The sequence below is a fragment of the Fringilla coelebs genome, assembly GCF_963513975.1.
Source record: "Fringilla coelebs genome assembly, chromosome: 4".
In the NCBI taxonomy this organism is placed as follows: domain Eukaryota; kingdom Metazoa; phylum Chordata; class Aves; order Passeriformes; family Fringillidae; genus Fringilla; species Fringilla coelebs.
The window spans coordinates 73,035,002-73,062,913 of record NC_140032.1 but is presented as its reverse complement, the minus strand read 5'-3'; the positions used below and the strand labels follow the sequence as shown (position 1 = coordinate 73,062,913).

The 27,912-nt window shown below is 56.2% G+C and overlaps 2 protein-coding genes across 12 annotated transcripts in view; one reads left to right on the top strand and one right to left on the bottom strand.

Annotated features, from left to right (window-relative positions):
- Positions 1–7: 7 nt before the first annotated feature.
- PRDM8 (PR/SET domain 8) lies at positions 8–27,816 on the bottom strand. Of its 11 annotated transcripts, none has more exons than XM_084205123.1 (9): positions 27,693–27,816; positions 22,879–26,655; positions 21,139–21,254; positions 19,979–20,061; positions 10,149–10,486; positions 8,669–8,821; positions 2,713–2,933; positions 2,255–2,486; positions 8–2,051 (listed from the first exon to the last, which is right to left on the bottom strand). In XM_084205123.1, the coding sequence occupies exons 7-9, from the start codon at positions 2,929–2,931 to the stop codon at positions 670–672; spliced, it is 1,833 nt and encodes a 610-aa protein (XP_084061249.1). In that variant the 5' UTR covers positions 2,932–2,933; positions 8,669–8,821; positions 10,149–10,486; positions 19,979–20,061; positions 21,139–21,254; positions 22,879–26,655; positions 27,693–27,816; the 3' UTR covers positions 8–669. The 11 variants fall into 11 exon arrangements, 10 of the variants coding, with proteins under 10 accessions (XP_084061249.1, XP_084061252.1, XP_084061251.1 ...); XM_084205126.1 differs by having other exon boundaries at positions 23,056–26,655; XM_084205125.1 differs by lacking the exon at positions 10,149–10,486.
- Positions 26,890–27,912, top strand: part of ANTXR2 (ANTXR cell adhesion molecule 2) — a 77,856-nt gene continuing 76,833 nt past the window's right edge. The window contains exons 1-2 of the mRNA XM_084205133.1: positions 26,890–27,184; positions 27,805–27,876. Of these exons, the coding sequence (XP_084061259.1) occupies positions 27,054–27,184; positions 27,805–27,876 (203 nt within the window). The 5' untranslated portion in view covers positions 26,890–27,053. The remainder of the gene's footprint in view (positions 27,185–27,804; positions 27,877–27,912) is intronic.

Sequence of the window (27,912 nt, the reverse complement as noted above, 5' to 3'; positions counted from 1 at the left end):
ACCCGGATAAACTATAAAGTTTAATAAATCTTTTTTTTTTTTTCCAGAGGGGCGAGGAAAAAAAAACCCGAAAACCAAACCCAAACGGGAAAGGGAAGGTAAACACGGAACTACCGAGACTCCATTCCACGGGCACCAGTGACACTCGGGGGGAAGGGGCGCGGGCGGCGGGGCCGGACGGGGGTAGCGCCCGGTGCATGCAGGACCCCGGCCCGCCGCCCGCCGGCCCCGCCGCGCTCCCCTCGCCCTTAGCTTCATATCCAAAATAAAAATTTACCCTGACATAGAATTATTATTACATCTAAACCATAAGTGCTTAATAATTTAAGTAGAAACGTATGACAAATGCATCAATATGTTGCAATATATGACATTTTAAAAAATGTATTTTTAAGTAATTTGATTTTTTTTTCCTTTTTCCCGGTGCTTCTCTTTTCTATCTCTCTCTCTTTATTTCTTTCTTTGTTTGTTTTTTTTTTTCTTTTACCTTCATTTTTCTGCTGCTTCTTCTTCTTTCTTCACCTCCTCCTTCCTCATCCTCACCCGCTGCCCTCCCCGCCCCTCCCCGGACTGTGGAAACGCGTGCATCGAAGGGGAAGGGTGGGAGAGGCGGGCGGCGCGGGTGTCCCCGGCGCGGGGGTCCCGGGGCCGGAGGTGGGATTGTCCCCGCTAGTTGTGGGAGGTCATGTGGCGGGAGAGGTGGTGGCGCTCGCGGAAGGACTCGTTGCAGATGGGGCACTTGAGCTTCTCCTCGCGGCGGCGCTTGACGAGGGGCTCCAGCGCGTATTCCTTCTTGTGGTGGGAGCGCATGTGGTAGACCAGGTCCGAGGTCATGCGGAAGGACGCGTTGCACTTGGCGCACCAGTTCTGAGCCGGCAGGCACAGCGAGGTGAACGACGGCGGCAGCAGCGTCAGCGCCGACGGCAGCTGCAGCTGCAGCGGCCCCGCCGCCGCCGCCGCCACCGCCGCCGCCGCCGAGCTCTTGGGCCAGAAGGCCGTGGTGTAGAGGAAGGGGCTTTGCTTGGGCAGCCCCCCGCCGCCGCCGCCGCCGCCCGCCGCCTCCCCGCCGCCCGGCAGCTTGGCGGCCAGCGCCTCGGCGGCGTACAGGCGGGCGGGGGCGGCGGCGCCGTCGGGGCAGGGCTCGCCCAGCCCGCCCAGCTTGGGACCCAGCACCAGCGGCGGGACGTGCGGGAAGGAGCGGGCGGGCTGCGAGAAGGCGCTTTTCCTCTCGTCGGCGCCGCCGCCGCCGCCGGGCCCGCCGGGGCCGGCCCCGAGCTGCGGCACCGTGCTGAAGGCGCTCCCCCGCGCCGGGCTGCCGCCGTCCAGGCGGGCGGCCAGCGGGCCCCCCGCGCCGCCGCGGGGGCACAGCCCCGGCTCCGCGCCGCCCGCGCCCGGGGAGCCGCGCTCCGGGCCCTCTTCGGGGCCGCCGTCGGGCTCGGGGCCGCGGGCCGCCTTCTTCACCTCCACGAAGGCGCTGCGCTTGGCCTCGCCGGTCTCCGGGCTGGGTGGCGCGAAGAGGCGCCCGCCCTCCTCCAGCCCGCAGTAGGAGCCGGCGGCGCGGTACTGCTGCTGCGGGGCGCAGCCCGGCTCCTCCTTGGGCGCCGCCGGCAGCCCCGGCCGCTCCGCCGGGAAGCGGCCCCGCGCCGCGCCGGGCCCGCGCTCCTCCTCCTCGGGGAAGCGCCGCTTCGCCTTCCCGGCCGCCGTCTCAGGACCGCCCTCGGGGGGCGCCGGCCGCCCCGGGGAGCCGGCGCGCCCACCGCGGGAGTTCTCCAGCTCCCGCGCCAGGTTGTGGAAGTCCGTGGAGGGCTTGGTGCTGGCGGCGGGGCCGCCGTCGGGCCCGGGAAAGGGGTGGTGCGGCGGCCCGCCGGGCTTCCCGAACTTGCCGGGCTCCTGCTCCTTGCCGGCGCCGTCCTTGGCGGCGGCGGCCTCGGCGGCGGGGCCGATGTCGGGGCCGTGCAGCCTCTTGGGGCAGCGGAACCGGAGGTGTGCGGCGAAGGGCAGTTCGAACTGGAAGCGCTGGCTGCACTCGGGGCAGGCGAAGGGAGGCGAGCCTGCGTCGGGGGGGCACGACAGACAGACACAGAGAGAAAGAGAGAGAGAGAGGGAGAGAGAGAGAGCCGTCAGCCGGGGCCACCGACGGGATGTCCGCTGAGAGTTGGGGGATCGGGAGCGGGACATCCCTAAGCCCACCGCCGCTTCCCGATTCCCCCCGGCGGCCGGGATCCCACTCCCTCCTCCCGCCCGGGGTACCCACCGTTGGTGCGGGCGGGGGCCCTGGCCGGGCCGAGCAGCAGCAGCTCGGTGAGCTCCTTGCCGTACCACACCAGCAGCTCCTCGTCCTTGGCGATGCGGCGTAGGGAGCGATAAAAGAGCTGCCCGCTCTTGATGTAGGCCTCCAGGTTCTGCTCCTCCCGCTCCCTCGCCGACTGCACCAGCCGCAGCCACATCAGCCCCTCCGACGAGCCGTTGGCCGCCGACGTGTCCACCTGAAACCCCGCGGTAATCAATCCACCGGACCGACAGACAGACCCACCGACCGACCGACAGCACGGGGCCAGGCAGCACTAGGAGCGGCGGCGAAGCGGCTCTGCCCTCGGGGACAGCCTCCCGGCGGCGGGGGCTCCCCGGGCCGAACTGCGCTCCGCGGCGGGGACGCGTGCGGGCACCGACCGACGTGGGGAGCGGCTGGGCCCGGGGACGAGCGGCTCTTACCCGGAATATGTAGGGGACGGTGCGCTTGTCGGTGGACTTGAGGGCGATAAAGGCGATGCTGTCATACAGGGACGTGTGGCTCAGGACGCAGGGGCCGAAAATGGCATTTTCCGGGATGTCGCAGGTGGTGTAAACGCTGGTAAAAATGTCAGTCAAGCACTGCTGGACCGTCTTGGCATCCCCGTCCCATATTCCCCGCTGGACGCCGGCGTCCTCCATCCCTGCGAGCGGAGAGAGGGGCAGAGAGGGGCCGTTACCGCAGCGGGTCCCGCTCAGCGGTACACCGGGATGCCCCGAAAAACAAAATAAAATCGACTTGAATTATTAAATAAAACATTACGAAAAAAACTCCAAAAATAAAAAAGCAATTAAAAAAAAAACAAACAGATAGAAAGAAAGACAAAAAACGGAGGCGAGCGGTTTCTCCGGTTTGAAAAAAATTTTAAGCAGGCTCGGAGCTGCAAGCAGAGGCGAGGTGCGGGGACTCTGCCGCGCCGATTTATTTTTTTAGATATCACGGCGGAGCTGGTTCTGAGCAGGGACCCGGGAATCCCACCGGCCAGGTCCTGTCCCGAGCAGGCGCCGAGTCTCCCTCGTGCAATCCCGGAGCCGGGCCGGGCTGCGGGCTATACCGGGGGAGCGGGTGGGTTCCAGCGGCTTGTCATTGTCGCCGATTGCGTGTCAGCTCACCTCCCGCTCCGCGCGACAAGGGGAACGTATGGCTGCTCATTATCATAATCCAGCACTTTCCCTCCGAGACTTTAATTAAAAGCAGCAAGCAGAGGTAATTATTTTTACCTCGACACGCTTATTTATGGAGCAGGGTGAGCCCCGGCTGCCGCGCGTTACGAGGGGAGGGATGCGGACGGCGGGCAGCTGGCGGGGCGCGGGCAGCGGGCAGGGTGCGGGGCCGGCGGCGCCGCCGAGGCCGGGGAGGGAGCATCGCGCCCGGCTGCGGTGCCCTCGCCCTTCCCGACCAGATTAGCGCACGGCTGCCTCCCCCCGCCCCATCTGCCATCGAAATCCGTCATTTGGGGCTGGCTCGGGAAAAGACCGGTGCTCCTCCCGGTGCGCCTGCTGACGGCTGCCGCCGCTCGCACCGGGCACGGCTCCACCGAGCCGCCGCTCCCCCCGTGATTTCGGGGTACGACCCGCACCGCCGTGAACTTCACCCCCCCCGGAGCGGCGGTGGGGGTCCCGGCCCCTCCCCGGGAACGGAGGCCGGGGGATAAGGCGCTCCGGCCGCCTCCCCGGCGCCCTCCCCGTTCCGCCGCTGCCCGGCGCATCCCTTCCCCGAAGGAACGATTTCGCCAAACGAAACCACCGGAGGCGAGCGGCCCCCGCCGAACTTTCCTCCCGGCGGCGGCGAGCCTCGTACGGCTCCCCACGGCGCCGCATCCCCCCGGCTCCCCGGGCCGCCCCCGGCCCCGCGGCGCTGCCTTCCCCCGGCCGCCCTTTGTCCGGGCCGGGCGGCGCCGGGGCCGCTCCCGGAGGCTCCCCCGCCGGTCCCCGCAGCCCGGGCAGGCCCGCCGGCAGCACGGCCATCCCCGGCATTGTTCCCGCTCCGGGGCGGCGGGGGGCGGCGGGGCCCCTCCGCCGTTACTCACCAGGGACGGTGGGGATAATCCTCGCCCCGACAGTGGCACAAAGGCGGCTTCGGGCTGGCTGCCTCGGGCTCTCAGCGCCGCTCCATGCCGGGCCGGGCCGTGCGGGCGGCGGAGCGGGAGGTGCGCGGTGCAGACGGACCCGGTGCAGTGAGGGGCTGGCACGCAGACACACACTTTTTGTTTGCTGCACATAATCTGCCCAATGACGCGTGACAGCCCACGTCCCTCCCGTTAACCCCTTCGGGGCTGCCCGCTCGCCGCCCGCCCGCCCCTCACCTGGACCCGCCGCCACCGGGCACCACCGGGGAAGGGGGTGGGAAACGCGGGGCGCGTTCTCCCACCGACCCTCTGCGGGGCATGGGAGTGCGTCTGGGGCCGCGGCTCCGCTTCGGCCCGGCGGGGGTGTGGGGCGGGGAGCGGGGGTGCCCGACGGCCGCTCCGCCCGGCGCCGGGATCCCGGCGACGGCTTCACGCCCTGTCCCCGCACCTGCTAGGCAGCGGCAATCCGACACGCAGGAGAAAACCTCCTCGGCGGGACGGAGCCGAGCGGGGATGCCCGTGCCCGGCTCCGCGGAGTGGAGCGGCCCTCCTGCGCTGCCGGCGGCCGGCGAAGGCCCGGCGTAACGAGAAGCGGCACCAGGCAGCACCGCGCTCCCCGCCAGAGCGGGGCAGGGGGCAGCCCCGGCCGGAGCCCCCCGCCCATTCCTAGCCGCTCCGGGGCGGGGGGCGGCCACGGGCTCTCCCCATCTAGACGCGGGGCTCCCGCATCCACCGACAGGCGCGCAGCTTCAGGGAACAGAGAGACGCGGATGCTCTGTGCCGAAATAAGGGGTTCATCGCGTGGAAAAGTGTTTACCGGTCCCTCCCTGATCGCCGTCATTTCAGACACAAAACAGAAAAAAAAAAAAGAATAATTAAAAATAGAATTTGAAACCCCTTAAACTAAAAAAAAAAAAAAAAAAAAAGGAGAGACAAAGCGTTTTCCAGGGACGAACGGAGCGGGGTTTGCAGAGAGTGGGCTGATGTTTGGCTTTCAAATTCACTTATCCTCCACATAATTACGATTTTCCTTGCATTAGGATTAAAGGCTGCATATAATATGCTTTCAACATTTATCTTATTAATTCGACAAAGCGCTGCATCTCCTAAAAGGGAGATTCTCATAACATTAAAAATATGGGAGTCTGTAAAAATTTGGATGTCAATTCCTTCAAATGTGGTGGGGTTTTTTTTTCCTATTCCTGTTTCTTTCTCTCTCTTTTTTTTTTCCCGTCAGTGCTGCAGCTCTCGCTGTAAGATATAAATTGTCCGAATGACTGTCATTAGTGGGGGGAAAGAAAACCTACGCGCTGATTTTATTCGCGAGAATTTTAAGGGACACCACAGCACATATACGATCTCGACATCGCTTCGGCGTGATCCAAGCTACCGAAATTCCCTGGAACTGGAAAAGACCGCGGAGGAATTTCCGAGCTTCTATCCAGCCTCTGATGCCACTCCAAAAGGGGATCCCAGGGAACAGCGTCCTTCGACCCGCAGAACGGCTTTGGGAAGGACGCGTGCTCTTTCTTTCGGAGTTTCTGCTGGGGGGTGCGCCCACCGCAAACCCCGCAAAGCCTGGCGCCGGCGGCGCTCTCCCGGCCTCCTGGAAATGCTTCACTGGGATTTTTGGGGTACACGGGGCAGGTGCGCCAGGCCCGATCCTGCCTCTGCCGCGCTGCCAGCGAGCGCGGTGTCACTCTACGGGGCCGTGCGATCGCTGCCCGCCGCCGCACGCTCCTGTCTCGGTACATCCATGTATTTTCTATTCGCGTATTTTTCCAGAAAATCTCTTGCGTTGGGCCAGGGGCAACCCGGGCTGAGGAGTTCCGGCCGCTTTCCCATGGACCCCCGCAGCCGGTAGACCCCCGCCACTCCCCGCCCTCCAAAAGCACAGCCCCTGCTCTGCCGAGCCCCTCTCGACGGCACCAGCGCGGCAGGGACCAGCTCCCGGGCAAGGGGAAGCCCCAGGAGCAGCGGACAAGCCCGGGACCTGAGCTCAGAAGGGGCTGGGCTGGCGAGGCAAATCCCCACAGAAGCCAGGGCGGGGACCTGGTGGGATTCAGGTGGCTGCAGGGGCCGAAGGGCTGGCAGCATGGGGATGCCTGCATGCTTGGACACCGTTATCAGTAACCACCGTGATAACCCTCTTCTGCCTGCCATGAGCTCCTGCGGGGACGGCTGCAAGGGGCAGAGCACCTGCTCCCAGGAGTGTCAGTCTTCTCTTTCCTCCCTGACCTTCATGCAGGAAGGGGACAGGAGAGGGACCAGGAAAGGCTGCTCAACTTGTGCTCAGGAACAGTCCTGCATCCTTTGGGAAATACTGCCTGAGTCGTATTAGGCACCAGGCCTGCGGGTGTGTGGTTACTCCCGTGAGGAGACACGTACACAGCTGAGAGTCAGCTCCCAGGTGACTGCAATAAAATCACTCATAAAATAAAATCACCGAGAGAACACACGAATTCCCAGAAGCACATGAGCCCAGCCACTCTCACTCCTGCGGGGCCAGGGCACCGTGGGGAGGGGGCAAGAAGGGATGCTCTGAACTGCCTTGCTACCTTCTCTGCCTGCTGCTGCCAGGGGCAGGGCCAGCTGTGGCCCCCGGGAGGTGCACACCAGGTGGAACGGAAAATCCACTTAAAAAGAAATGTGGAGCCACAAGCTTTCCTGGTGCCTGGAGAAATGCAGCCAGAATGGTTCCCTTCCCTGGAGACAGACAGGCCTCTGTAGTGGAAATAAATCAGGGCCTCAGCTGAATGACTGAAACCATCCTTTCTGCTTGTCACCAGGCTCGTGCATGGCGCCCTTCCTGGGGAAGCCCTGTGCTGGGGTGCCAGAGACATCCCATCACGCTACAGACACGGCGCACAGAGGAGCGGCGCTTCCCCCACTACTCATTCTGCATGAGGAGCCCACTGGGAGTCCTCAGACCCACAACCAGATGAACATTTGCCTACCTCCAGGTGCTTGCCAGGGCTGAGGCACACCACCTCAGAACACACAGTGTTCTGTCTTGTTTCCAGTCCAGCTCCCAAACACACCTGGGGTGCCTGTCCCTTCCGATTGCCTCTGACCCTTCAGACACACCTCACCGGTGCTGGACTCCAGGGTCAGATCACTGCCATGCCACAAAATCACAAATCCCTAAAAGGGGCTGGATACCACCTTTAGCTGTGGTTCACCCCAAGGAGAAATGCTCCTGCTCCTGGGGAAGCCGACATACCTTTCCTACCTGCTTTCTCATGGTTCAGACACACCACAGGCATCTCAGCTCTTTTCTCATCCCTGATGGTGCCCGAACTTCCCCTCTACCCTCTTCTGAGCAAACACAGAGTCTGGTTAGAAATATTAATTTGCATATTCACCAAAGGGTCAAAGAAATTTTTCTTATTATGAAGGCCACCGAACATAACACAGGTGGCTGGTTAAACGGTTCATACATAGCCCTCTATCACTGCTGATTTTCTATTTCAGAATTATTTTGCTCAGGATTTCTGCTTCTTCTCCCTACTTGGCCTGACAGCAGCATCAAGGTTTAAAACCTGGAAAGCTTTCACCTAGCTTCACCTTCCTTCAAACATTTAACAGCCTGACAGAAGACAAGATTGGCTACGAAGGACAGAAAAGCGAGAGAAATGGAAGAAGGGGAATCCCTGCAGGACTGAAATCTTCCTTTGCCTCCTGTACACCCTGGGGCCTTTCTGTACCTGTGTGCCACCAGCATGTCCCATGCTGGGACCGGCGTGGGGTCAGGCAGTGCTGGGCTCCATCTCCTCAGGACACCTGAGCTCGGAGTGGTGGGCTGCACGTCTTTTTGGTGGCCACACGAACTCTCTGCTGTCGGGTCCGTGAGGATGTCACTCACAGCTCCCCACCGGACCCTGGGTGGCCGCTGAGTTACGCAGGGCAAGAGCTGAGTGCCCAGCATATTCCCGCAGGTGGATAATCCTCATGCACGGATGGCCTCTCCCCTCCGGGTGCTGCCCGGGGGCTCTGAAGGCCTCGGCCTCTGCGGCGAGTGACAGTTCCTAAAGTTAGAAAGGTTTGCTAAAGCCCGGCGCAGAGGGGGTGGGGAGAGCAGTGAAAGGACAGACAGACGGGGCGGGGGGGGGGGAGGGAAAAAAAAAGATGCAGAGGATTTCAGCTCCAGCTCTGCTGCAGCAACTTGACGTGGGGTGTGTGAAGGAGCCTGAAACTTAAAAAGATTTATTTTCTGTAGTCATAAATCTCATCCCGTTGTTCCTCTGACCAACCAAGCATGATAAAGTCCTTTTCCATAAAGTATTCAGTATTAAAGCCACAAAGCTCACCCAATCAGTAGCCATCTGCTTCTCCCATAACTGCTGCTCCAGAAGCAGGGAAAAGCAGCCAGAAGAGAAAGGGCACCACTGTTACGGCTCTGGGACAAATGAGGAGGCACTGAATAGCAGCCGAAACCTTTGGTTTGCCTTGTATATCTGTATCTATAGAGACAGAGGAAGAAAGGAAGCATTATATTGATACAACAATTGTAAAACAAAAAAAGGAAGAGGCATCTAAAGGGCAATACAGCGGGCATCAGAGGGCCCCGCGGGGAGGGATGCTCGCAGATTCATACAAACCTTTAATTGCTTTGCAATTGAAAGATAAAGAGGCCGAGCAAAAAAAAAAAAAAAACACCAAAAAAACCTGGAGAGAGTGGCAAAGCGACCCGCGTTACACGGTGCATCGGCGGTTGAGCTCTCGCAGCCAGCGAGCCGGAGTATCGTTGACTGGGGTACGATACTGGCGGGACCGACCCCCCATTACGCTCTCCCCGGCCGCATCTCGGGCCGGCCACGCCGCACTGAACTTGGCTGGCAGCCGGCTGGGAGGAAACAACCCCCAGGCGCACCCCCCCCGGAGCTCCCCGTGATGCAGGACACGTCCCGCAGCCGCCCCGGCCTTCCAGGCTGTCCCCCCGGAGGGTGTTTCAGGGGGCCCCTCTTCGCCGCGCCGCCGGCCGCGCTGCTCTTAGGAGCACAGAAAAAGCCGGCAACGATGTCACCCCAAAAAAGAGGCGGGGAGGCGCGGGGGTGGCGGACCGGAGAGCGGGTGCAGAAGCCTGGGGGGTGTGCGGGAGCGCCGGGCGGGCAGCGCCCACCCGAGAGCGGCCCCCGCCCCTTCCCGCGCCGCCACCCGCCGGGCAAGCAGCGGGTTAATGACCGAGTTAGGTCATTAACAGATTTACGTCCCCTGAGAGCCGGGGCTTCGACCCGGGACGCCACTGCACGCTCTGGGGAGGGGACACCGCCCCCAGCCCGCGGGAACGCGGGCAGGGACCCACGGCCACGGGCCGGGATTAGCGGCAGCGGGCCGGGATTAGCGGCCGCCCGCTCTGCTGCCGCTCTCCGGGATTACGCCGGGATTAGGAGGCGGCCCCGTCCGCACTCCCGCGCCGGGCGGGGTCAGGGGGAGTCCCGGAAACCTGGAGGGCCTCGGGGCGCCCGGGGGGCCGGTCTCCACCCCCGGCCCCCCGCTGTGCCCGGCGAATGCTGCTTCCCTCCGATGGAGGGCAGGAGAGGAAAGACGAAGCTCGGGATGCTGCCGGCGGCGAGATGCAGGTGCCGGACACCTGCCCGCAGCCATCCCTGCTCCCGCGGGGCACTGAGCCCCCTGCTCGGTTCCCCATCTTGGGACCCGGCGGGAGGCTGGAGGGCCCAGCAGGAGCCGGGGCTGGAAGCACAAGGCACCAAAAAGAAAAGGTGGAGGGTTTCCCTTTTAAGATTCCCTGGCACAGAAGTGAAAGCAACACAAATACGATTTACGCACCGATAAAACCAGGGTGGAGGGCCGGGAGACGCGGCTGTGCCTCCCTCCCCCCCGCAGGTTTCGTTTCTCTCGCAGAGCACGAGCAGGACCAAACGCCACGTTGAAGGCACGAGTCGCTCCCTGGCTTTTCCCGAGCACTGTCGTGTCCAGCAGCCCTGTATTATGTCAAAAATCTGGCATGGCAGGCAGTGGCACATCTGCTAGGTGTGGATGACATTCATTAGCCAAGGTTCTCTACTAAACGGCCTGCCAGAGTCTCAGCAGCGCTGCCCAATGCCAATCACTCGTCTGCTGCCAGCTCAAAGGCAATCCTGCTTCAGGGATGGCTCCTTTCCATGCTGGCAGGAGAAACAGAGGAAACAATGCATTTAGATGTTTGGGATGTGAGCGAGGTTGCACATGGGAGCAGCAAGCAGATGTAGCAGGAGAGGAGATGAAGTTGTGAAGTGTCATTCAATAATTGCAGCACAAGGGAGATGTGCTGGTGAGCTGAGGTTTGGGAGGGGAAAGCGTTAACCCCTTTTCAAACCACAAGGCAGACAGTGGTGGGCGCTTTTTGGAAAGGAAGCATGATGAGGCTAATCCAGCAAATGGCCTGCTTGTGCTCACGGAGGACACGGGGAACAACGCAGGGAGATCGGTGCCAGGACAGCCGGGAAAAGCGCCCGGGGCCAGGGGAGGGAGCTGTGCCGACCTGCTCGGGGACAGCCTGGCTCAGATGTCCTGCCCCTCTGGGGGTCTACCTGCTGCAGCCCAGACAGCCGCCCTGCCCGTGACATAGTGGGCTCAGTGCTGGCCCTGACAGCTTGGTTCACAGCCCAAAGGGGCAGCTGCACACCCAGCGCAGGCTGGGCACTCCCCATCCTGCCCTACGAGAGATGTAGAGACCAGAGGTGGAAGGAAGGAGCATCTGCTTGGCATTGCTACAAACATCACCCTCTGGGAAGAGAGGCTCCATTTTCCTCTGCTCAGAAGCTCTGGGAAGGTATTTCTTCCCGGAAAGGAATTAAAACACCTAGATTGGAGATAGATGCAAAGACGTTAATCTTCCCCTCTTAATTTAACAAATTTACAACCACATAATGAAGCTTGATTTTGAGCCACTATGTGCTTTCCAGAGAGCCTGGGAGGCAACCTCAAATAGATGCTCTGTGAAAGCTCCCCTCAGCCCTGTTTTCCCATTTTGACTTCTATTTCTGTCTACATCCATTCAGGTAGTGGTTCATAAAGTGCGTGAGATGCTACCTACCTACACACACAGCTTTTGCCTCACAGATAATTCCTGTGACATCCTCAGTTTCTTAAATGTTCCAATGCTTCTGATTGCACCATGAAAGGCCACTGGCAGCTTGCAGAGCCCTTCATGCTTCTTTCAGCCAGGCAGGGAATCACAGGCTTCTCCCCCAGCACTGGCCTCTCTGCCATTACCTGTGCTATTAAATGCCCATGCAGACCAAGAGCTCTCCCAGGTCAGCACAAATGTTCTGCAGTGGAGCCCATCTCTGTCACCACACATGCTCTTCCCACAGGCAGCGGCTTGCCCGGCATCCTCTGCCTGGCCATCTGTGGCACAGCTCAGCTGTGAGCCCTTTCCTTCTGCTCTCGCCTCCCCAGGAAGTCGTTCTGCTCCGGCTGCATTCTGGACTCAGCCTTATCCACCTTCTGTTTCTGCGCCGGGTTTGTCTCTGTTCTGGTTAGCTGGTCAGCCTCAACCAACAAATGTCTGCACATTATAAGAGATTTCCCCAATTTCCTCCTTTTCGTGGTTTAACGCTCGCAGTACCACATACACCCCGACACCCTTCTGGCAGAGGCGGTGTGAACCCCGTAACCCCCATCCTCAGATGCTCGAACTGGGTGGCTGCAAGGGCAGGAGCCAAATCAAGAGACAGAGAAACGATGCTTCTCCCTCCTCTCCAAACATTATACCTTCGTTTAAATACGTGAGTAATCCCACTGGATCTACTCCGATGCTTAAAGTCAAGCCTATTAAGTGCTCACGGAGCAGTGGTCTGCACACAGAGGAGCCAGGAGAAAAGGGAAAGGGGAGAGCGAGGCGCTGCTCCGGCAGGGAGCCATGGTGGCAAGAAACACCTCCCCGCTCTCCTTCCCCTCGGGCTCACCCTCTCCTCTGGCTACTCCCGACAGCCCCAGGCTCCCCTCAGCGTTCAGCGGATGTGAGTGTGAGATGAAGCGGGGCGGGGGGTGGGGGTGTGGGGGAAGTCCTTTAAAAACTTGTCAAAACAAAAGCTTGGATTCATTTTTTAATGCCAGGTTGGGCTCTGCGGTCGCTGTGTTGGAAACTATATTTTGTTTTGTTTTCAAGATGCTTCTCGCAAATCTCATTGTGCTCATCATCATCATTTTCAGACAATGATACGGGAGAGAGAGCAGTTATCCCCTCTCTTACAGGAGGGCTCTAGGAAAGCACTCATGCACGTGGTTTCCTTTGCTCTCCGAGGATTTCAAGCACGTACTTAGATTTAAGCCTGAGTGCTACTTTTTGTTAACAGCGAGCACCTCTTAGAAACTTGATTCAAAACCTGCACATCCACGGAGCTCTGGCTCTTGACTCTGCTTCAAGCACTGCAAAACCTCCTGCCTTGGCCGCACAAAGCCCTGTCCCACCCTTTGATGCATTTCTTGGCACGTGCACATTCTAATTCCCGACACCACCCTTTCTTCCCCTTTTCTTAGCCGGCTTTTCTCTGGGCACAAGGCATTATGTTTTCCTGTATCTACTACTCCATACTGCTTGCACAATGTTTTGCATGATCTAATATTCTTTGTTCAAAACTGCAAGAAAATCTAAATAAAGACTATAGCGTGTCGCATCAGTATAGGCATCAGCTAACGTTTTCCACGGCATATGGTACTTCAGAAGCCATATGTACCACTGTTTAGTGATTCTGGCAAAGAGGCGCAGAATGGTGAAATCCAACTGCCAGGATTTCTGAAAACAAATATGTAAATGCTCCAGTGCTTTTGTTATTCATAACATACCTCTAACACAGCACATACAATATGCTGTTCATTCTGTAACGAGTATACTACTAAACTATATTTGCTTCCGTTCTCATTTTAAAAGATTTTTTTCTTCTGTATATGATTCCCCCATCCTCTCTATCAAAATCCATCTAAACTGCAATTCAGAAAAGGCGTTTTATCTATTTTGAAGCACACACTATGGGGAAGATTGTGTACCTACGCAAGGGTCTCGCATCAGAACAAAGACAGACGTTATCTCTGCAGCCTGACTAGTGGAATGAAAGCAAGGCAAGGAAATGCACTTAGGCAGATCAGCTGCATGGAGCAAAGCTTGTTCAGCCAGGAATAATCTCCCAGGGAACACGGGTGGGTTGGCCTTGCTCACGGGCTACTGCAAAGCGAGTGGGCAGACAAAGCTTTTGCCAACAGGCCCTCAGAAACAATAGCTGGGATAGAAGGAGAGGATTCCAGACATGTGGCCCAAGGTGGATGGTGGCTGCCAAACTCTGACCTGGGCTGGGATTGGTCCTGGTGAGCCAGGGCTTGGACAAAGCGGATGGCCCCCCGTGGCTGGGGGCTTGTTCCCAGAAGGGCTGGCAGCACCAACACCGAGGTGTCGGGGCAGTGCACAGGGCTCACGTGGAGCACCTGTGCATCACTAAAGGCTTCAGACCCCATCAGCCAAGGCAGAAGCCCTCCTTCCAAAGCCAGCACCAGCAGGTATACAGGAATCAACGCCCAATTCCATGACCTACCTCTGACAGAACTATGCCGGGTGCTCCTCTCATCCCCAGAAAAAGCTTGTCACCTTTGCCTGGGATCTTGCTGTGCTGAAGTATTCCAAAACGGTGCTGTTTAGCTTTAAGCCTCCCCATTCATGACAAACATTTTAACATTACCTGTTGCCACCATTGCCTCTGTCTTTCGGCTTATCAGCGTCCACAGAGGCTGAAATTGTGGGAGCGACCAAGCCCATTCACAGGTCACTCAGCATCTTGCTGCTGCCTCGGAAGCATGGCTCCTGACATCCCCAGAGCTCCCAGTGACACCAGGGGACCAGGCGAACTTCAGGAGGAGGGGACAGATACCAGTGCCTCCATGGAACACGTGGCTTTTTCAATCTATTGCTTACCTAATGTTGTTAAATGTTTAATGTTGTTAAAAACAACGAACCCAGGACTCCCTGCACACAGTCCCAGCGAAATGCTGTCATCCTACAGGGTCCTGAAAAAATTCAGCCATCTCCAGACAGGACAGTGTTATTCAAAACACACAGATGCCTTTTTCCCAAGAGACCAAGAACTGCTCTCCTTTCTTGGCCAGTCTTGCACCGCAGCATCCCATTTCAGCAAGCACAACCTCCCTCAACAGTGTCCCGTGCCCACCACCGCCTCTGCTTGACTTCCCTTGCACATCAGACCTGCTGATTACCTCCTGTCTGCTGCCAGCCCCCAAGGCATTATCCTGAGCTGCAAACCAGCTGTGTGCCCAAGCAATTCCTTTTTGGTAGGTTTTTCCCCCTGCGACATAAACTGGGATCCCACTTTGCTCCCCTCAAGTCATAGAGATACTCTGCTCTAAAGGTTAAGCCAGACTTCTGCCTGCAGCCAGGTCTTTCACCTCTAAACACTGTTCTTTTCTATTCTATCACAGAAGAAATCCTTCAAATAAACCTTTATGTTTCCTACTTTTGTAGGTCCTCCAGCCAGAATCTGTTTTTTCCTATTCTGTTCTAGCCAGCAGGTGATAAAAAATTGCCATAAGAAATGTTGGCTTTGAGCATAAGTGCCTGGACTAGAAAAAGAGACAATTAGAAAGTGAAAAGTGGCAAAAAGCTCTAAGAAGCCAAAAATAAAAGAACAAACAAACATGCAATCTGGCTATCAAAAAAGGCCACGTTTTTCCCTTACTGCAGTAAAAATCAACATTGTCAAAATTACCAAGTATTTTGAAAGACAGGAAATCATGGGGAGAAGGAAAAACAGCCCCACAGGGTCAAAAAGGGGAGGCCTGGGCAAAGCCACGTGAAGGAGCTGACAAAGGAGGGGACTAGGAAAGGCAAGCACCTCACACCATGCTGCTAGGATGCTGCAGTGATCCTGCAGCTGCTGGGTGAGACAAACCACTCTGAGTGAAGGGAGCCAAAAAAACGAGTCCGCTGATGGAGCTGGCTCATGTGCACCCGCATTTATGGCAGCACAAAGGTCAGACTGGTATTGCCTCTTGTGAATCCCTCTTGAACAGGCAGGCTGGGGATTTGATGAGCTCAGGAGGAAGATTTATTGACGTGCCAGGGGTTGCTGGCCCTAACTCTTAACCTGCTGGCAGAGGTTGGGGCTTTTCATTAAGGGGGGCTATGCATGGAATACTTGCAGGCTTTGGCTAAGAGTAAATGTGATCTCAGCCCTCACAATTTGCCACTGCCTAAGAGACACCAGATTATTTTCTCTCAGCACAGAAGTCAGCAGTACCCTGGAACCCTCTGAGCAGCTGAGTGCGCAGAGGGAATAGTGAGGGGAAAGCTGGAAGGGGTTTCATGGTACATTGTTCATCATATCCGTGAGCTCTGGATGAGCAGGGAAAACCCAACCACCCCTCCAAGCTGTACTCCTGTGCTCTGGAGGCACCCCCTTTCTGGAGCCAGGCAAGCACCCACTGCCAGGACAGGCCCCTCTCCAGGGCCATTCACAGCTCCTATCAGCAGTCTCCCTGTGCCACCACAAAATCTGGCCACTTTTAAGAGAGACCAGTCTTCATGTGGGATATAATCCCCTGGACAGGCTTGCTCTCTCTCCTAAATCCCATCTTGATTGCACAAGCAACAATAGTTTCAGGAGAAAAAATAACCTGAGGAATTGGGTATTTACAACAACACATCCTTCTGCCTTCCCTCTTACTTGTTTTCATTGAGGCCCATGTTTCTGCACTTTGGTCCCTCCACTTGGATAGCATTACCTCTGACTGCCTGTACATGAGCTGCTGGAGTTTTTTCCCTTGTTCTTCCTGGGGTGTTTCTGTGAATGCTACTAAATCCATCAGACTTCATTTTACAAAATCCAGCACCATTTTCAAACTCTTGAGCTTTCCGCAGCAACACAAAAAAAACCAAACCAAAATAACCCCAAAACATGGACTAAAGGGTTTTACGCTTGGTGTTCTTGTACACTTCACCCTTGTTCCTACCTTTTCCTTTTCCTGTTGCATCCTGAATACCCCATGGTGCTGGCTGAGGGGCAGTAAAAGCACTGCCTCCTTCCCTTCCTGCAGCCTCTGGCAAAGCTCTCGGCTTCCCTCTTCTTTCAGCTGAGAGATGCAAGGATTTCTCACCTGAGAGACACCATCCCAGGGAGCTTCCCAGCCCCTTGGGTACACCCCCCCCCCCCCACCAGGTCCCTTCAAGCACCTGGGCTGCAGCAGGCACAGCTGGAAGAGCCAGGCAAGGACTGGAAGAGGGATTCCCAATACACGCTCCTGCAGAATGAGTGAATAATTTCTCTCCCGCAGTTTGTGCCAGCACTTGCTCCTCGCCAGTTGGCAGAGGGTACCGCTTCCTTTTCTGAGGAACGCTTAACATCCACCTTTCCCCCACCCCAAGGGGAAACCACAGAGGCTGGGGGAGTCCTTGCTGGCAGCCAGGCATCTGAAGGAGCTGCAGGCTTTGGGAAGGAGGAGGAATCCAGCAGGGAAGCAAGGCTTTACTTCACGAACTTCTTTTAGCTGAAGGGGAGCAGGGAGCACATTTCTCCCTCACCTGAGAGTTCCCATGGGAACACAGAAGGGCAGTGTAGCAGCAAATTTTGGAACAGGCACGTCTGCGAACAACTTCTCATATAATATTTGAGTCCTCAGATGTTCAGCCGTTTGCACATACTGCGTGAGCGCCTGATTTGCATGGGATTTGTATTTGTTGGTATTCACATTCGTAGGAGAACGCATACATTAGATTAATGTCATCACAGTTTATGGAGATCATCTGTGCCACAGCACCAGCACAGGGCTCTGACTGCATTCTGTGCCCCATGGCACATGGCAGCCCCTCCTGCCCTGCCAGGGCCACCGAGAGTCAGGACAGCTGCGCCAGGCTGAGCCCCAAGGTGGTCCTGCTGGGTCCCCTCTTTTTAACACAGAAGTTTGAAGATCATTTGGAGTAACTGCCTAAAATTGCCTAGCCCACATTCCAAAGATAAAATTAATCCAACTATTCTGACTTATTCTCTTACATTTGCTCGTATGAGCTTACAGCACGCTCATTTTTAGTGCCTACTTAAGGACATTCAGCTGTCAAACAGAACAACTAGGTGGTCCCTTTTTGTCCTGCAGGAGCATCCCCCTCTCAGTGAAATGGGATGGTTATAATTCCCTCCCCGTTTGCCACGACACCTGGGTGCTCTCATCTGCTAGACAGCTGGAAGCTGTCACTAGAGATGCTGTTCTCACAGAAGCGTTGCTGGGCTCAGTCAGACACTCTTTGTAAAGCAGATGGAACACCTCAGAAGAACAGCACTGCAGCAACAAAAGCTCATTTTCTGCTAGGGGATTTCTGTTATTGGGCAATGCCTCCATCAGGTGACTTCACACCCCAGTGAGCCCACATGCCAGCAGAGCCCAATGATGATTCTGTTAACCTACTTCCACTACTGAGGACCCGCAGTTCCACTTCCCGAGGCTGCCCACCGGCCCCCTTTCCATCTCTGCCCTTCCAAACCACACAGGAGCACTAGGACTGGGGGCTCAACCCCTGCTGTGGCCCTGCCACCCAGGATTTCCGACAGGCCAGGTTTTCCGCTCTGTCCCCACGGAACCGCACGCACACCAGCCTCTCGCGCTGGCAGCCACATCCGAGTCACTGCTCGTGCACAGGGTCTGCAGAGTCTGTCTCAACCTCGATGGTGCAACTCAGAGGAAGTGGGCGGCACAAAGGAAGAGCACACATCTCCAGATCTGGTGATGATTTCGTGCTTATCCCGGTAACAGGCCAAATAACACCTTTTGGTCACCCTTAAAAGCCTTTTTCTCTGCAGCACATCCCACCAGTCCATGTTCCAGCTACCTGCACAATTCAGCTGCTTCCACTGCTCCTTACGCAGGCACAGCTCTCATCCCACAGCATTTGACACTCGGAGAGCCTGTGGCATGCATAGCTCACCTGAGAGAAGGGCATGCCCTGCTCCAACATGGGTTAGCAGACGCAATTTCAATTTATGGCTCTTGCAAGCAAAGTATTAAAAAGGCCTTTCCATTTTTGAGTGCTTCAGTCTTATTTTCCAAGCGATTTATACACTAAGAAATCTAGATGGAAACCTCCAAGTGATAATCGAATCCCTTAGATATCTCAGAAAATGTTGCCCCCATATGATCTAGTACCCTCATGACAAACAGCTCTCTATTTTTCTTTGTGAAGGTTCCTACTTCCCACCAGCATCTGTCACTGTGATTACGATCTCTAATGAGCTTCTAAATTATATCACAGCATTCTGCCTTGATGAGTTACATTCAGTAACTTTCATTCTGCAAGACATGAAACACTGCCTACAAGATGCTGAATGAAAAATCCCTCAGCACAACTGGTTTGGAGGGTTTTTTTTGCCTGTTTTGCTTGGGTTTTATTTTGGTGTTTTCAGTGTTACGTTTTGTGATTCTTGTTATGCAACTTATTCCAGGATGCCTAGGAACTTTACACATGAGGCACAGAAAGTTGAACCCTCTCATTGCACACCCCTAAAATCTCCACCTGAAGACCTGAAGATGGGAACTGTCTCACCACAGAGGAGCAGAGACAGCACATTATTTCTGTAAGGCAGGACAAGGGGAAGAACCCCAGCCAAGGCCCCAGAGAAAATTGCCATTATTTTTATGCTGGCTCCCAGTTCCAGGTGAGGGTTATACTCCAGTATAAGTGCACCTGGAAGAGTAAATATTAACCCCCAAGGTTTGCTGCCCTGGCTGCAAGGAACCAGTGCCTCAGCTGTGGCCACTCAGCCTTGCTAACACATGCCCACGCTGGCTGGCAGTCTCTAGGGGACTTGGATCTCTCCTGCTGGTTCCTCAGACAACACCAGCCTCCCTCAGAATTCTCACTCACCCATGTTACTAACGAGCACATCCAGTGTCATACCTTGCACTAATGTACCTGCCCATCTGGGAGAGTGTGTCCAGAGTACCTGAAGACAAGGACAGAGCAGGCTGATGTTTGTGTGTGCAAACAGCTCCCCTGAGGCAGCAAGGTGTTGACTCCCTGCTGGTGACTCAGCTGCACCTTTCCCTGCTGCTCATCCAGGATCTGTGACGTGGCTCATGAGAGCTGAGCTCAGGAGGGTTTGATTTATAGGATGGGATTTATGGGGGTTATTCCTTACTTCCTGCAGATAAGCACAGACAGTGCTGATCAACAGTTGCCATGTTTCTAGCTCAGAGTAGCTGCGCTCTCTCTGTAACTCCTGCCCGTGGCCAACCTTGCACTTGGTGCCTGCAAAGCCGCTCCAAAACTAATGGGACTAAGCATGCTGAGCACAGCAAACTCAGGGTGCACATTGTTCACCTCTCCCAGACAAACCACCATTTCCCATGCTTCCAGCCTGAGCCAGCACCCGGATGGATGACAGGCAGGTAACAGGGAAGGTGCTGAGAACACAGGCTGAGATGCCACATCCTGAGGGGGATAAGCATTGCTGGCACACTGATCCTTGCACATGAGTTCCCAAGTGAACTTTATTTCTAAGGGCATAACTCTCATTGCAGAGCACCAGCCTGGTTCCAAACATACTCCATCTACCTGGAATATCTGGCCACTCACTGCAGCTGACACCATCTCCCATTTCTTTTGCTCTCTGTGCACCCAGTACCTTTCAAGCCCACGGTGACTCTGGCTCATTCTCTGAAGTGCATCTGGTTCTGACGGTTCTTGTAAGGGCAGGAGCACAAAATCCTGGAACAGCAAGCAAAAGAAGTAAATGCTCCTGGAGTGGAGGAAGGGGGGAGAGCACAGGGCTGGCAGGGAGCTACTGAGGAGCTTATGCACCATGGCTTGTCGGTGCCACAGGATGAGCTGCCCAGGTGAGCGCACACTGACTCATCACTGTCTCCGACTCAGGAAATGAGTTTTCCAAGGAAGTAAACCAGTCTTTGCAAATCCTCAGCAGGGACTGAAGGCCCTTCCTGCTCAACACGCATCACTACAGGTGTCTTGGGCTGTGGTGCCATAGTACCCTTGTACCATGAGCTATTCTGCTTCTTGGTTATCTTTGCTGAGCTTTAAAGGGCTTTCTTACAGGCACAAGAATTCAACAGGACCATGAAAATACTGCCCTATGGGGGATGACAGTTTAGCACCCCAGCTCTCCTCCTGTGGCTATGCTGTGTGGCAACTCTACCTGTTCCCCAAAAGCAGTGCCAAGCACACCGTCTTCTGCACCGCCCGAAGCTGATCCATGAAAACATAGGAGGTCCTTGCCAAACTGCTTCACCAGCTTGTTCCTGGGGGAAGGGACACGACCCGCCCTGCCCTTGCAGCATTTGCTGCCCTGCCAGTTGCACTGCAGAAAATGCAGCCTGCAATCCAGTCAACACTGCTTCACCTCCACCCATCTTAACTGCCCAGACATAGGAAGAAGAGAAAAGGATAAAACCTTGGCTGGCAGACAACAGGACATGAGTGCATATAAGGTAAACTTCTTACATGTGGAGGAATTGAGGAAAAGGTAATTCAGAGTCACACAGATGTAAACACCAGTCAGATAAGACACATCCCAGCCACTTCGCTCCTGTCTTAAGGCCAGCGCAGTCACGCTGGGGATCAGAAACACTTGTCATCCAGGCAGCCAGGGGAGCAGCTCACATGAACAGGGTAAGGCTGATGCCTGCCAAGTCAGCGGTGTGATCTGGCTGGTGAATAACCAGGCAGGGCCGTGAGTCAGCCAGCAAACGCTCCCACACGCACCCTTCCTGCCCTGCCGTGTGACAGCAGCAGAACCAGGAGCTGACTGCAATGAAATCCCCATCCTACCTTCTCAAAGTGGTGTTTCCCCAAGCTCATCCTCTAGATGTAGAGTTTGATGCACAAATCTCACTACCTTGAGATTACACAGGGCAGAGGAACGGCGTTGCAGCCAAGCGCAGGGGCTGTAGGCAAGAAGGAAAATCACCCAGTCAGGTTGGAAAGTACCACTGATGGGTTTACCTCCTGCTCAAAGCAGGGCCAACACCAGACCAGAAAAATCTAGTCAGGCCTTAAAACACTGAAGTGAGCTGACCCCAAAATAGCTCAGTTCTTGAGAGCCTGGTGCTTAAAACACCAGGGTTGTGCATTCCATCCCACATGGGCTACTTACTCAGCAGACTCAGTGATCCTCATGGGTCCCTTCCAACTCTTTATTGTGATTCCAAGCAAGCATGCCACTCTGGCTGTCCTGCCCCAGTGCTCAGCTCTAGCTGTGTGTTGACAAGGCTCCCCTACAGCCAGCTGCACGACTCTGCCAGCCTCAGGCACAGAGCCAGCCTGCCCCTTGAGCAGCTTTGCATGCACAGAGTGCAATCCTTCTCACAGGGATCCCAGATCCATCCACCCCAGTGTGCACATGGCATCCTGGACCAGCAGGGACAGTTGTGAGTTCTGCTCTTCCCACACTGGCCATGCCACAGGGACCTGAAGCATCCCTTGGAGCTGTTTGTCCCCTCCCAAGGGCTCTCCAGTCCCCCCCACTCTGCACGCCCAGCACCTAGAGCCTCACTCCACAGTGCTCCTTCCCTCACTTGCTACATAAAGCAAGGTCAGAGCCCTTCTCCCGCTTCCAGGCAGCACAAGCTGCTACCCAGCCCCAGCGTGGAGCCTCCATCTTCCTCAGGACAGTACCTGCTCCACCAGGCATAGGAAGAAGCAGGTGCCACGTGGCCACCAAGCCCCTGCTGTGCATCCCTGATGTCCTGGGAGCAGTCCCTCCTCCTCTCACTGCCCTGCCCCTCCATGGCACCTCTTGCCAAACGCCCAAGCACCATCCTCTCCCAGCAGCAGGAGCAAGCCCGGGTGATCCCCAGGCCTGAGCAGATGCTGGAGATGGGAGCTGCTGGTACAATAATCGGAGTTCCACAGTCAGGGAACAACAAACAGTTCCTGGGAGGTGCAGCTGGGGTCAGGAGCAGTCACCCACCCACGCAAAACAGCATCTAAACAAAAAGACAAATGCCTAATTCCACAAAGAGCTCCTGGGAAAAAGAAGGGAGGAAAAAATAAAAAATTCGAAACCCCAAGATGCTTCCTCAAAATGTCACTCAAGAAAAAAGCTAAAAAACCTCCCACAATACCATCCAAAAATCCTCTCCCAAACTTATTAAAGCCTCTGTTTAAATACATAAACAACAAAAAAAAAAGCTCCCCTGGCAATCTTCAAAATTGGGGAACTCCCCAATGTAATTTGAGCTTCTCAAATTATGAGCGGGATAGAAAATGAAGAAAAAAAAGGGAAAAAAAGGCCCAAATAAACTGGCAAAAAATCGCAGAAAGGAATAGTGCAAATTTGAAAAAAGCATCAGCAGCAATGCCAGCAAGGGAGTCTCCCTGGCGGGAAAACAAAGGGGAGCGATCTTTCCCTCCAGTTCCAAAATTCATCCCCCCACAAGCTAACAGCTTCTCCTAAGTGCTGGTCTCTGCTGAGTGCCTACACCTGTCTTGGAGTGTTCCCCCCAGCACACAGCTCCCTGTCAGCAGGCATGACAACCAGCAAGAGGTAAAGCAAGCCAAGCAACTGACCCAAATCCCAGTGGGTTGCCCAAATTCTGTTTCTGTTGCCCAAATTTTGGTTCAAAGCATGGGCCAGGTGTTTGGGCACACAGACCACAGGGCTCTTCGTGACTGTCACTCGCCCCAGCCTTGCAGCCGGAAGAACCTGGCACAGACGACTTCACGAAACCAAATTAGGGGTCATACACAAGAAAGGACGTTGCCACAGCTCTGGTGTAATTAGGGCCCATCATCATCAAGGACAGGAAATTGGCACATCTGCTTTCCGGGCTGCTGATCCAACGGTGGCTCAGGCACGATGTGATGTCCTGCTGCAGCCCCCTGGTCCTGCATAAATATTGCCCCCAAACAGTGGCACAAGCAGTTGTTTTATCTCTCAGCCTCCCAGTTGCTCTTTACTCTTTCTCTCCTGGGCCTGGGAGGACAGAACTGACACAATGCTCTCTCTTGCTCTCCTTTGCAGCACTGAAGGGGCCAGGCCAGACGGATAAATGTTGGCCCCTTTTCATTCAGTGTTCTCCAAACTGACCACAAGTGACGTTTCTGTTTGGATGCACCCCTGGGATGCCCCCCTGGAGTCAGTGATAAAACTACCACGAACCAGATGACTGCTGGATCACGACCTGTGCTTTTTAAAAAATTACTTTTCTCCATATAATATTGAGAATTGTGTCATCCTTTCCCTGGGTTGCACTGCTCTGCGGCGAGGATTCCTGGCTGCTCCATTCTTCTGTCTCCTCTGGCCGGGCCGCTGTTTCCCAAGAACACCAAAAAGGGTCACTACAACTCTAGAGTTGTGCTGAACTCCCAGCCCCGGTGATCCCTGGGCGTTTCTCAGAGCCAGCAGCCGCAGCAGCTCCCGGGCCAGAATGGGATTTCCATGTTTTCTGTCCTGCTTTTTTTTTGGCTCTTGCAGGCAGAGTGATTTATTTTTATGCTGTTGTGGTTTGCACCAGGACAGCCCATCTTTCCCTCTTTGTTTTCATTCCTTCTGCTTGTCTGGGCACCGTGGAAACAAACAGCTCTGGAAAAGTGGAAAAAAGCGTCTCTGTGCCTTGTCCAGGGTATCGGGCAGCAGAGAACCACAAGAAGCTCAAGGGAGCTTGCTCCGCTTCTACTGAGACAGGAGTGATCATCAGGGATCATCCTGGCTCCTCGGGGATGAGTCAGCGTGCACACAGCAGGGACACTGCTCCGTAGTCCTGCACTTACACCTTCTCTCATCCAAAATACTGCTAGTGTTTAGCTTTCCTGGCTGTTGGAATTGAAGGGTTTCTTTCCCCCCTGTCTTTCTGTGCTTATTTTCGGTGGGCACTGCAAATGCTTCATGATGTTGGAAAGGAAGAGCTACTCAGGAATTCTGAGCTTGCATAATTCCCAGATTTGTCTAGACAGATACTTTCCATCTGGATGATGCAGGCAGTACCACATGGACATGTGAGTTCCTGTGTTACTTAGCGCTGCCCTTTTTATTTATTAATTTCTACACTGCTTTAGAGTATGCACACAGACACAAGGCTACAGCTGTAAAAGGAACAAGGATTTGTAGCTAATCCTTCAGGAGGCAGCTTTCAAACAGCTCCTGCATGTTGTATAACTGCTGGAGCCCCTCTGGTTTCTCTTTCCTTTTACAAACCATGAGACTTCCATGTGTGGTTCATATCCTGTGAGGGGAGAAGAAAAATATTTTCCTGTGGGCTGCCCTGGCTCAAGGCTCCCCATCATCATCATCACCTGTCCTTGGATTTGCACAGCTCAGGGTGTCTGGAAGAGCTGGCTGTGGAGCTGTCCCATTCCATGCTGCCCCTGGATCATGTGGCAGAAGGGCAATCCCAGACCTGAGTCAGAAAGGGGGTTTAATTATTCAGCATTGCAGCCACACTCACAGACAAACCCAAGCTTCATTTTTCCAAATGTTGGCAATCGCTGAGCATCCTGAGGAAAGCAGGCTGGCTCACAGCTGTCAGGCAGAGGTATCCTGGACCTGGGCTAGATTTATCAAGCAACAAAGCCCTCCTGACCCTCTGTAGTCTATGCAAAAGGCAGCCTGTGCGGCCACCAAGCTGCTGCTTGACTGCAGTCCTGAGGTCATCTCACCACAGCGCTGAAGGGTTTCCCCTGCAGGCCCCACCTTTCTGCTGCAGCATTCCTGGGGACCCACGGGCAGGGCCAGGCTCACAGCCAGGTTACAGCAAGGGGGACTTTTGCTTCCAGCTGCTCATCCCCAGATACGACGAGTTCGCTTTGGCACCGTTTGCCTGAGGTCTTCCCGACCAGCCTGGGCCAAAAAGAAGGTGGGAGTGGGTGGATGTTAAAGGACAACATGTGGGGAAGTCATCTGCAAGTGCTGGAGGTGAAGAAGGGAACTGTATAACCCCAAAGGTGCTGTAAAGTGCTCTGTTTACTACTTTCTCTGCAGTAAACCTTGGCAGTGAACTTGAGTTCATTTGTGCATGGACCATCCACATCAAACCCTCTGCTTCTAGGGCTGGGTTACTTTGTAGCTGTATTTTTTTGAGAGTTCTGTTTTCCATCAGTGAGAGCGGTTTCTCCCTGGACCCCTGGTTTCCCTGCTGTCCCAACCTCCAGGCACAAGGAGCCGGTGTAAAGGAGGTCCTCGTGCAAGTGACCTGGATTCCAGACGGGCAGGATGGGGAGTGAGGACAAGCTGTGCCTGCTCCCACTGGGCTTTGGGCAGAGGTCTGCAGCTGGCCCAGGTCCCTTGCTGCAGCCAGGAGCCGAAATCCCCTCCTGCTGCTGCTGCTGTTTTGGCATTGGCAAGCTGCTGAGGCCCCATCTGGCTCCTGGGATGTCATGGAGATACCAGCTCACGAGGCTGCTTTCCTGAGGGCTTGTGTGCGCACAGGGAGGAAGGGCTGTCCTGTTGGGCTGGGCAACACTGTAGCTCTGGAAGAGGGTTGGGAGAGTGCCAGGCATCAGCAAATGAGTTCTGGGAATTGGGAAAGGAGGCTGGAGCCCTTGTGTGAATGAAGCCAAACAGCCATGAGCCACTGCCCTGTAAGTCCTACGTGCCTATCTCCCTCTCATCCAGCCATCCCAGCAAAATAGCCATGATTTATCTGCTTCTTCAGCAGAAACCACAGGATAAAAGAGGAATTCACACACTTGGAAACAAGTAAAGAGTGAACTGGCAGTGGAGGCTTGTTCCAAACACACGGGGTCACATGCGCTTGAAGCAAGATGTCCAACATCTGGATAACATGACATGTACTCCCAGGCGAGGCGAGTGCTCCTGGGGCTTGGGGTGGACTCGTGCAGCTTGGAAAGCTGGAGTGCAGCTGGTTTTGGGAAGCTCAGCAAGCTTCCTCTGTTGTCTCGCAAGCCTCTGCCCGGCCTTTCTTTTGGCTGGGTCTTTGGCAAAGCCCAGGCTGCTCTGTCCTTAATCTTCCGTGTTTTGTGTATCCACGGAGACTCTAAAACACCACTTGCTTACCCTTTGGCCTTGCTAGCTCAAAGGCATCAAGAACTTTGTGAGCCAGATCTCTGGCTGACATTATTCACTGTTGGTCCACGGGCTTTGGTAAAGTTTCCAATTTGCATCAGAGGGAGGCTTGGCTTGGCGTTGGGATTGGCGTGGAAAAGGCACCGTGACACGGATGTGTCAGGTCAGAGTGCTGTGGCTACAGCGAACCATCCAGAGACAGCAGCAATGGGGCTGAAGCGAGGTGAGAGGAAAACTCTCCGGCAGGATGACTCTGACTTCCCCATCTCCTCCAGCGGAGGGAAAAGCAAGATCCTCTTTGCAGTCTGATTCACCTCCCCAGCCTGTGGGAGACACATGATCACTGTTAGGACGGGGCTTTTTTTTTTTGTTTGTTTCAAGATCCGAACTCTGTGGTGTTTGGGCAATCCCCAACCCCCTCGACATGAAATTTATTTGGGGCTTACTCTCTGGCACACGTGCAACGCCGGCAGCACCGCGGACCGGAGTGACGCGCCTGACGGGACGCAAGGGGGACGCAGGGGCCGGGCCAGCGGGGGCGGTGCGAGCCCGCCCGCCCTGTCCCCCGCCCCAGCCGCCCGCCGCCGCCGCTGCGGGGAGGGAGGGCCGTGCCGGGCCGGGCCGGGCCGGGCGAGCCGCGGTGGCGGCGGCGAGGGGCGGCCACTCCGGCGAGCGGCAGGACGGCAGCGCCCGCCTGCGCTCCCCGCCGCCCGCAGCCTCCATGGCCGGGGCCGTGCCCTCACTGCTGCTGCCGCTGCTGCTGCTGCTGCCGCCGCTGCCCGCCGGCGCCGCGCCGGCTGCGGGCGAGCCGTCGTGCCACGGAGCCTTCGATATGTACTTCGTCTTGGACAAGTAAGCGGCGAGGCGAGAGGCGGGCGGGCATGGGGGAATCACCGCCATCGGGCATCGGGGCGGCGGCGCCGCTTTTGTTCGGGCGCTGCGTGGGGCTGAGGGGCCGCGCGCGCGGGGGTGGGGGGAGGGGGGGGGGCGCCGTGAGGGGCCGCGCGCGCCGTGAGGGAGGGGGCTCGTGAGGGGCCGCGCGCGCCGTGAGGGGGATGTGTGCTCGTGAGGGGCCGCGCGCGCCGTGAGGGGGATGTGTGCTCGTGAGGGAAAACGGCGGGAAAGGCGTCGTGAGGGAAGTTCGGGAAGCCGGCCGGGACCTCCCTGAGGGGGTGTGCAGAGGGGCCTCCGTGGAAGCTCTCGCCGCGGAGGTGCGTTTGCGGCCGGAGGCGTTGGGAGAACGAGCGGCGGCAGCATCTGCTGCCCGCCCCGCCGCGGCGGCCGGGCTTTTGTGGGGAAGTTCGGCGGCCGCGGTCTCCCTCAGGGCGAGGGGGAGCGGAGCTCCGGCGAAAAAACTTACCGGCGAGAGCTGGCGGTACCTCGAGATGTCTGTAAGCGCGAATATGGTCAGTTTCCCCCCCGAAATGTCACCCCAGATCAGGCCGCTGATGTGCTCTGGTTTTCCCTCGTAGGTCTGGGAGCGTGGCGACGAACTGGAGAGAGATATTTGATTTTGTACATCAGCTGACCGAAAGATTTGTGAGGTGCGTGGTGCTGCTTGTGACACCCGAGGTGATGCT

Bases quoted from the DNA above. Each gene is read 5' to 3' on its own strand.
- PRDM8 (XM_084205123.1), bottom strand. From the start codon at position 2,931: ATGGAGGACGCCGGCGTCCAGCGGGGAATATGGGACGGGGATGCCAAG. The intron at 2,487-2,712 runs GTAAGAGCCGCT...GCGGGGTTTCAG, and splicing joins CCGTCCCCTACATATTCCGG to GTGGACACGTCGGCGGCCAA. The intron at 2,052-2,254 runs GTGGGTACCCCG...CCCCCGACGCAG, and splicing joins GGCCCCCGCCCGCACCAACG to GCTCGCCTCCCTTCGCCTGC.